General features: G+C 47.3%; 1 protein-coding gene across 4 annotated transcripts in view; it reads left to right on the forward strand.

Annotated features, from left to right (window-relative positions):
- The window catches only part of ATP1B4 (ATPase Na+/K+ transporting family member beta 4), a 23,978-nt gene extending 16,286 nt beyond the window's left edge, over positions 1 to 7,692 (forward strand). For all 4 annotated transcript variants that reach the window (XM_024195366.3, XM_024195374.3, XM_024195383.3 and 1 more), the window contains exons 4-9: positions 1,501 to 1,629; positions 2,191 to 2,295; positions 3,492 to 3,688; positions 4,616 to 4,672; positions 5,396 to 5,491; positions 7,003 to 7,692. In XM_024195366.3, coding sequence (XP_024051134.2) covers positions 1,501 to 1,629; positions 2,191 to 2,295; positions 3,492 to 3,688; positions 4,616 to 4,672; positions 5,396 to 5,491; positions 7,003 to 7,164 — 746 coding nt within the window. In that variant the 3' untranslated portion in view covers positions 7,165 to 7,692. The remainder of the gene's footprint in view (positions 1 to 1,500; positions 1,630 to 2,190; positions 2,296 to 3,491; positions 3,689 to 4,615; positions 4,673 to 5,395; positions 5,492 to 7,002) is intronic.
- Positions 7,693 to 9,517: the final 1,825 nt, after the last annotated feature.

A 9,517-nucleotide genomic window follows, 5' to 3' on the forward strand; every position in this document is an offset into this window, starting at 1 on the left:
GAGGCGGGGGTGGGTGAGCACCCACCCGGCAGAGGGGAAGTCAGCGCCATAGGGGTTAGTGGCGGGTGGGGAGGGTGAAAAGGCGAGCGAGAGGTGGGCGGGTGGGGGGGTGAGGAGGGATGCAGCAAGCCAGCAGGAGGCTGGGGGATGAGGAAGGGCACGGTGGGGGGCCTAGCAGGGAGGGGGCGGGACCTGGGGCAGAGTGGGGGCGGAGCCTGGGAGGAGCTTCCTGGCCCACCCACCCAGGATTTCTGTGATTTTACTCCTCTCCGGCTCAGAGGACCTTCTACGGTGGCTGTTGAATGGCTCTGTCCTCTCCAGGGTGTTAGTTCTTTGTCGCTGCTGTACTCCCAGAAAGAAAGCCAGGAATTCTGTGCAGGTCTCCCCCATGGCTGGAGCCTGCTCTCTGTTCCAGAACCCAGAGCTTAAGCATAGCTTCCTCCAGGAGGGCCCTGGATTCCACAGGTCCAGAGATTCCCCCAATCTCAGCTCCCCTGTAGCCCCGCTACTGAGCTCCCCGTAGCCCCCCAACCTCAGCTCCCCTGTGGCCCCCCTGCACTGTAGCCCCCCTGCTGAGCCCCTGTTCAGTCCTCCGTTGAATTTTCCTTTCCATTTAGTTCCCATCACTAACAATTCCACCAAACATAAACACCTAGAGAATGCGGAGGTGAAAGTGCACATCTGTGTTCTCACGGCTTGTTCTACAAGCAGAATCACGGCTCCCCTGGGAAATGGTTGTGTTATGGTTTCACTTTATTTTCTAAACTACTGGTTTTTATTCATAGGCTTTATTTTCCCAAGACAACCCCAACCGTGAGTCTGGTCCTGGAAAAAAAAACAATAACAACTGTTCTCTGGACACTGGGCTTGTGAAATAGCCAAATGTAAAGCGTATTTCGGAGCAGCTGCATTTCTAGTCTATGTTATTTGCGTTGTTCCCTGGCCATTTGGTTCCTGATGTCGAACAGCTGATGGTGGGATTTGTGGGGATGGATAGGGAGGCAATTTTCCTATCTGTGGAGTTTTCCGAAGGAATTCAAAATGTGTTAGAGGCTGGCTATTCATTGCCTCTTGTCTAGGACGTCAGTGTTGTAATTCAGAGAGGGGCTTAAGCTGCTGTGGTTGGGATCTGGGTTCAGTTTGATCCAGTTTAGGCATGTGGATACTTAGATCCTGTTTAGACCCATCTCTGACTGTGATGGGCCAGGCCATGAATTGTGGCTAGAGCTCAGAATCCGAACTTTCCCTGCACCCAGAAGGATTCAGATCTGTGGTTTGTGTGGGCCAGTTGCAGATAGTGGCTGGCTGGGAAGTACAGGCTGATCCAAACTTTCCCGCAGTTTGAGGGTGTTTGGACTGGGGAAAGTCGCTTCTCTAATTGAAGATGCCTGTCAGAGTTAGCAAATTCCATACGCAAAGAAGGGTGATTGGGCCTGTCCTTTGTGAGAGTGGAAGTGCTAGTAACTGTGCTAACAGCAACATGTCCTCTGTGTCTTGCAGGCTTGATCTTATTATTTTACCTCATTTTGTACATGTTTCTGGCTGGGATGTTCTCCTTTTGTATGTACGGGTTGCTGCTCTCTCTGAGCCCCTACACGCCTACGTACAGGGACAGAGTCTTGCCGCCAGGTAAGTACTGCAACTCAGCCAATGGGAGCTGGAGAACCAGGGCTTGGGATGGAGCGGAGGCAGCACGTGGAGCTGGGGTCGCTACTTCCCAGGAGCCGGGTAGGACAGGGAGCCTGCCCCAGTCCCCCCAACCCTCTCCAACCACCTGTGGCACCCCCAGGCCACGTCTCCCCCCCCAAGCACCAGGGGTGACCCCCCCTGGGCCGCACCCCCCCAGGACCTGTGGCACCGCCCCCAGGCCATCCCCCCCAGCACCTGTGGCGCCCCCAGGGCCGCCCTCCCGAGCCCCCCACCTCCCAAGTTTTAGTTAGGGGTATATAGTAAAAGTCATGGACAGGTCATGGGCCGTGAATTTTTGTTTACTGCCTGTGACCTGTCTGTGACTTTCACTAAAAATACCCGTGACTAAAACGTAGCCTTATAAATAAATAATGAAATAATGCAATGTTAAATAATAAATATTGATCTGCATTACCCAAATTAACCCCTTGGACATACATACCTGAGCCAACAGAATCTCCATGACTGGTTAATACAACAAGGGCCTTTTTTATTTACCAGGAGTAATGATTAGACCATACTTACATGGATTTACCATTGCCTTCAATGTCTCCGAACCCAGCACATGGACACCTTATGTGAACAGCATGCATCACTTCCTACAAGGTAACTGGTTGGAGCTTTATAAAAAGCACAGTCTGTATATAACTTTGTTCTAGTAGCTTTTATGTTACCTTCTCTAAACAGTAAAAAGCCCTCCAGGCACTGGGCAACATGAACGAGGTGGTGCCCACCCCTACATCATGTAAGCTAAACTGGTGTCGATAGCTCAGTGACATTTGCAAAAGAGCTGATGTTATAGAGGCTCTAGGAGATGACAATGAGCATGTCCAAGTCTGGGCAGGGCTGAATAGGAAATGGGGTGGGGGGGTCACGCCCCTTTCTAATGATTTCTCCTGCAACATCCTGCAATTCACTTTGGCAGCTTCCTCGGAGTGAAATGAACCTGGGCGTTCACTCCTCTTACGCCCGGGTTTTTCTTTCACTTCCAAGTTTTCAGTGCTGCTTTTCGCTCCTGCCATGGCATCCTGCTGACAACGCACAGGCCTCGTCTCCCTGCAGATGGCCCCCCATGGACAAAACAAACTGCACGGAAACAAACCATGTGGGACCCCCAGAAGGATGGGAGAATAGGCCGGGGAAAGGCTTGCCAGCATCACAAGCCCACAGTTAGGAAGGGCTTGAGTCTGCTCCTTAGTAGACTGCAGAGCAGCAAGTCCAACCCCTTGGCTTTCAGTTGCCATTGCAATAAATAGGAATGTAGTCTGAAGAAAAGGTGAAGCCAAGCTAAGCCATAAAAACCCATGTTCCTACTTCCACAGCCATTCATCCATTTTTCAGGCTGAAGAAGCGAAGGGCTGTTTCCGCAGGTGCTTCTTGTACAAAACTCCCATTGGGAGGGGCTGGAATGTAAACGGGAGAGGAGTGAATGTCTAGGCTCTATTTCCAGCCCTGCCATTGACTAAGGTCCCAATCCTATGAAGATTTCTGCATGTACTTAGCTTTAGGTGCCATGAGTAGAGGTCCCACTGAAGTGAACAGGACTGAAGTTAAGCACATGCATAAGTCTTTACAGATCAAGTCCCAAATGTATAATCTTGACACGAGAGCGCATCACTTGGTGCCTCAGTTTCCCCACCATTAAAGCAAGGGTTGTGCTCTGCTGAACCGAGTATTAAATCTTGTCTTTTGGGAAGGGATTTTCCAACTCCCTCTGGTGCCTTTGACAATTGCAGCCTTGATGTTTGGCTAGATTGTGATAGTGCGAAAAGCATTAACCAGCAGGTCTTGGTTCACCTTAGCTTATGATGACAACGTTCAAGAGGAAAAGAACATTGAGTGCCCAGCAGGCCAATACTTTGTTCAAGATGGCGCGGAAAGCGAAGAGAAGAAAGCCTGCCAGTTCAAGCGATCACAACTGCAGAACTGTTCTGGGATTGAGGATCCCACGTTTGGCTACTCTACAGGCCAGCCATGCATCTTGCTGAAGATGAACCGGGTACCAAAAAAGCCAGTAATTTTAATTCCCTCCTTGGGCAGTACTATAAATTAATTATTATGCTGGGTTTGAAACTAGGCTAATTCTCTGAGCCAGTAAAATCAGTTCCCCATATCAGGTGGAAAACAGCAGCTCCATTCCCAGGCGGAGACAATCCATCAAAGACAATTTGCAAAGCCCCCTGTCACTTGATTTGGTCAAGAAATAGGCAACAGGAAATTAATTCTTTGCTGGGATTTCTTTCCAGGTATTAAGTTATTTTCTGAGGTCATGTCCCATATGCTGCTCTCTTTATAATTGTGCATTTTTAAAGAACAATGCATAATCTGAAATCTTCAAATATCATAGAATCAAAGGGTATGTTGCTGGCAAAATAAAGGTAGAGATAATTCATCAGCTGCTTGGAAAAGCTTTTGAAGAACTAGGGGTTGGCCTTTTGATTGTGATCAGTGTAGTAATTTTCAATACGTATGCTTCTATTTGTCTATCAAGCAGGGGTCAAGCAGCCATTTGAGGAAACAGCAAAAAATGGTTGCCTAGTAGACCTGGCTCTTTTTTTAAAGGGTGATCATCATACTGGAAAACTTTCAGAAAAGTTTAAAGTGATGTCTTTTGGGGGTGGGGGCCCTACATGCAGATTTCATTGTATAGCCTCAACTTGAAGGGGCAGAGAGTCTATTGGCCTTCTCCATTCCTGAGTTCTGGGGACTCACAAGTGGGCATGTGCACCCCCTTTGAAGTGAATGACATAATTTGCTGATGGCAGAAAATGCCTCCAAGATAACTTGCATTCATATGCAATATGATCAGATAAATAAGCTTAAGGTGGGGAGAGGGAAACCTCTGGAGTGGGCAGGTGATATTGGATGGGTATCACAGGCCAGGCTTCGCATCTCATAGAAGCATGAATGGCTTTTCTTTTCGTAGATCATAGGCTATCGACCTGGCTATGGGACACCTGTGAGCGTGAGCTGTGCCGTTCAGGTAATTCTTTCACGTATCTCCAGTGTTATTTGCAGAAAGGGCCTTACCCCCTCCCCCCAGTCCCTGTTGGTGATGAATTGCAATGGAGTTACACCTGGGATGACTTTGGCCCAAAATGTTTCACCAGCCCTGGGCGTTGAGAACATTGTAGGGACCACTGACTGAGTGAGGGCTGCAGGTTTGTAAAGCTCTGTGAAGGTGGACAGTGCTAAGAATTATCCTGCGCCTCTCCCTTTGGGGCCTGATCCTGTGTGAGCTGCCAAACACCTCTTGGGGAATGCTGAGCCCTTCCAGCGACGCCAGTAGCAGAGGGTGCTCGGCTCCGCCCCTCCTAGGAGCAGGTCCGTAGACAGAGAGGGACTGAGACTGCCCCCGCTCTGTCCATGCCCCAGCACTCGGGGCCTGGGCAAGACTATCACTGGCTTCAGTGGGAGTTAGACCAGGCCCTTAGCTAGTAATGAGGAGGCAGTGAAGCCTGGAGACTGATTTATAGGAGGCAAACATGACCTTTGTCCTGCTGGTTATGGCGCACCTGTTCTCTGACGTATTCCAGCAGCAGCTGGTTCTATTAGTAAACGTGCTCTGTATAAATAGGTGACAAAATACCTAGTCCCTTTGGGCTGGGGCTCTCCAGAGGTGCCCGCCACAGCCCCATTGTGTTGTGGATCTGAGGGGAGCTGTACTGTACTGCCCGACTACACACCTGCCTATTTTTAATCACAGAAAGGCAATGAAAGTGCTCTTCAATCAGTGGACTTCTATCCAGGCAACGGAACATTTGATCTCATGTACTATCCCTACTATGGCAAACTCACTCACGTAAGTAGAAACTCGGCGGCTAATGCTCTATTGGCTTCCCTTTGATCCCTCCTCGGAGAAAGAGAGGGACGGGGGTAGTTGTTTGCAAAGTGCGCCTGTTTGGAAAGCACAACCCAGCAGGGAGGCACTGTGAACTAGTAGCCAGGGGCTGGCAGTTAGGACTCCTGTGTTGTATTTCTGGCTCTGACACTGACTCGCTGTGTGAGCGCCTTGTGTGCCTCAGTTTCCCCATCTGTAAAATGGGCATGATAATATTTATCAGGAGCTCAGTCATGTTCAGTGTGCTGACAGCAGTAGTGCCATAGACTGACATTTTCCAAAGTGGCCACTGATTTGGGGTGGCTTGGCTTTAGGACGCCCAACTTGGAATGTGTAGGGCCTGCTTCTTAGTGGGGACCAACATGCTCAAGTTGGGCAGACAAACATTGAGCTACCCCAAATCAGTGACCACTTTTGAAAAGGTTGACCCAAGTTTGTAATGGGCCTATTTACATCTGGAGTACTGTGTCCCGTTCTGGGCACCATATTTCAGGAAAGATGTGAACAAATTGGAGAAAGTCCAGAGCAACTAAAATGATTAAAGGTCTAGAAAACATGACCTATGAGGAAAGATTGAAAAAACTGGGTTTGTTTAGTCTGGAGAAGAGAAGACTGAGAGGGGACATGATAACAATTTTCAAGTACATAAAAGGTGGCTACAAGGAAGGGGGTGAAAAAATGTTCTCCTTAACCTCTGAGGATAGGAAAAGAAGCAATGGGCTTAAATTGCAGCAAGGGAGGTTTAGGTTGGACATTAGGAAAAACTTCCTGTCAGTTAAGCACTGGAACAAATTGCCAAGAGAGGTTGTGGAATCTCTGTCACTGGAGGTTTGTAAGAATAGGTTAGACAAAGCCCTGATAGAAATGGGCTAGTTATTACTTAGTCCTGCCTTGAGTGCAGGGGACTGGACTAGATGACCTAGTGAGGTCCCTTCCAGTCCTACACGTCTATGATTCTATTTGCAGGATTGGGCACAGGGTGGTTTAGGTGAGCAGAACACATTCAAAATAAGAGTTCAGATTGAGAGATGTGGGGGCAACAAAATTCCCATTGTGAAAACAGATGTAATGCATGTGAGGGCAAATAACAGCTCCCTGTTATTTTTCTTTATTATTATTGCAGACAAAGGAGCAACAGTTTAAAGTGGCAGAAAGTATTTTATAACCTCGTTAGCCTCCCCTACTTATCACGGCTTCTGGCTTCAATAGTAACAAATCAACCCGCGAGGAATATATTAGAGAACTCAAATGTGTCCCCATCATTTTCAAACATACTGGGTCAGATCCTCAGTCTGGTGCAAATCAGCTTAGCTTCCCTGGTCCTTGTGGAGTCCATAGGGCTAAGCCAATTGACACCACCGCAGGATCAGGTCCATTTTTCTGAACACTATTCCACTGCCTGTGGCACAGAGTATTTGATGTTTTTCCTACCCTCTCAACTGTTGTGCTTATCCAGTGTCTCTCCTTTTCAGGTCAACTACACCTCCCCGCTGGTGGCTCTGCACTTCACAGATGTGAAGAAGAATGATTTTGTCCCCATTCAGTGCAGGCTGAATGGGGAAGGAATTGTGAATGATGTGGCTAATGATCGTTTCCTGGGCCGAATCACCTTCACACTCAGCATCAGAATGTAGCCCATGCAAACATTCACCAAGCACTTTTTTTAACTCTTTATGGCAATCAGGTGCTTTTTCCACTCCACCGTTTAAACATAACGTCAGAATATAGCACCTCTTCTGTTAGGGAAACAGACGAATTGTTTCCAATGCAACTGAGACATGTCTTTATTGGATTTTTTATATATATAGCTAGAAACAACCGCCATGTAATATAGACAGAGGAGCTACATTTTTAAAATGTAAATGCCTAACAAATCTTATTGGCAGTATAGATCCAGTCTTGTAACTACAGGTAGAGGGCCCTGGTCAAACATTTCAATATTGATTTTAAATACTTACAGGACATTTTAATACTATTTTCATAGGGTCACTTCAAAAGGAACATTCCTGACCTTATATTTTACTTTTTATCATATTTTTAAGTACATTTCCCAGGTAGAAACTACATGAATCAGTAGTGTAGGGCACTCCCACAATCTTTTGGGTTACATGTTTAAAACCAATAAAAATCAAGTAAAATGGCCCATCTCAGAATCCCTTGAGCCCTGGCACTGTGGCTGGGGACATCAGCCCAACTCAGCACAGCAGCATTTGCAGTGGTAGCTTCAACCATGTCTTGATACATGTAAGATACTGGCTGCAATTGGAAAGAGGAAGCCATAATAAGGAATAATTGTCATTTATGAATCTTTAGGACTGTTCCCTCCACCTTTGAGCTGGGAGGATAAACACATTCCCTCCTCCCCCCCTTTAATACACTCCTTCCCCTCTCTCTGCACGGCTCTTTGAGTCCACCAGACTGAAAGGAGCTTCTCTCTCCTAGACCCCCAGCATGTCACACTGGCAGGAAGAGATTGCTAGGAAACAAGGGTCTCCTTCCACCCAGAGCTGGGAACTGAAGCTCTTTGTATGACCATGCAGAGTGCAGCTCACTGCCCCCAAACTTTTCAAATCCTTCATCCCTCAGTGCCCAAAAGATCACAGTGATAATGTCCTTAAAAGCCAGAGAGCTGTGGGAGAACATGTAGCCATTTCTCTTTATGGGTGAAATTAACAGTGTGATCTCATTCTTAATGTACTGTGTGGGATTTTTGTCCCTTCTGGTGACTGGCCAGTTGGTTAACCAGGCACTATCACTTCAGCATTCAGAATTCTCACAATAATTCCTTTCACCCACAGCTGTTTAGATCAACCTCACGGAAGTTGAAATTGAAATGTTTCTTTTGTTGTGCTTGCACCCCCTGATTTATCATTGCAAGAGTGCTGGGCTAGGCAGCTTGTTGATGTGGGGTTGCTTGGGAGTACAAGACTGTCAATGTTGCTTTGTTACTTTAGGATTGATCAAGAGTGCTGGGCTACGACCTTTGGTTTGTTAGTGCAGGGCTTATCATGAATGCTGCGCCCCGCTACTGGTATTTTTAAAAGAAAGTTCTGCCCCAGACAGTTACTGTAACAATGATGTGGGGGGAGGGGGAGGGATTCCAATTCATTCACTGATTTCTGTTTGCAAGATAAAAATGGGTATTTTTGTCTGACACTCCTGCAAATTCACATTGAACTCTGACCATTCAGCAGAGTCTTTCCATTTTGCACACCTGTGTAACCCTTCAGATCATGCTCATAATGACACCTGTGCAACCCTGTTAACCTTAAGTGGGCGAACAGCCTTCCTCCCTTAGTTCTCACCCTGTTTTACTAATTGGGGCTCTCGCTTCTGGTAAATCTGTGGCATACATGACAGAGGAATTTACCATTGGGATTCTCTCCCCCTCAGTATTCCTAGGATATATACTGATGTATTACAGAGTGACATACAGATCTGGCTCCTCTCCTCCTTCTGTTTCAGCATGATGAGAGAGAGAGATTTTGGCTCAGGTAATATGGGACTGCACAGGCAGCAATGCACAATGTTTCCCTCTATGCCTGTGATGCTCTAGAAACGGAGTCCAACATTGTTAGAGCTCTTGCAGAAACTGGGTACATTCTTAGCTCAGCATTTCCAAGTTTGAGAAACGTGGCCACTTTGTTTTTGAGACAGAGAGTCTTAAAAGAACCTTTGTGACATTACACCCGGCCCAGAGGATCCCATCACTTACCCCCCGATGTCCTCACAGGAAGATTTCACATGGATTTGAAGCCTTCACTGCAGGTGAAGAGGGCTGAATGGGCTCTTCCTGGGCTGCATGAGTGCTGCTCCTGGAGACTAGCTGGGAAATCATTTTGCAAGCCAGCACAACTGCTCCTACAGGCTACATGGAAGTCAATGGGTTCCTAGATTGGCCAGAAGAATCACTGCAATATGGGGTTAAGTACTTCCTCTTCTCCATCTCCTGCACAGAAGCCTAAGGACTGGATGTCTGGGCTTCTT

This window comes from Terrapene carolina, unplaced genomic scaffold, assembly GCF_002925995.2.
Source record: "Terrapene carolina triunguis isolate 2854851 unplaced genomic scaffold, T_m_triunguis-2.0 Scaffold131, whole genome shotgun sequence".
Classification (NCBI taxonomy): Eukaryota; Metazoa; Chordata; order Testudines; family Emydidae; genus Terrapene; species Terrapene triunguis.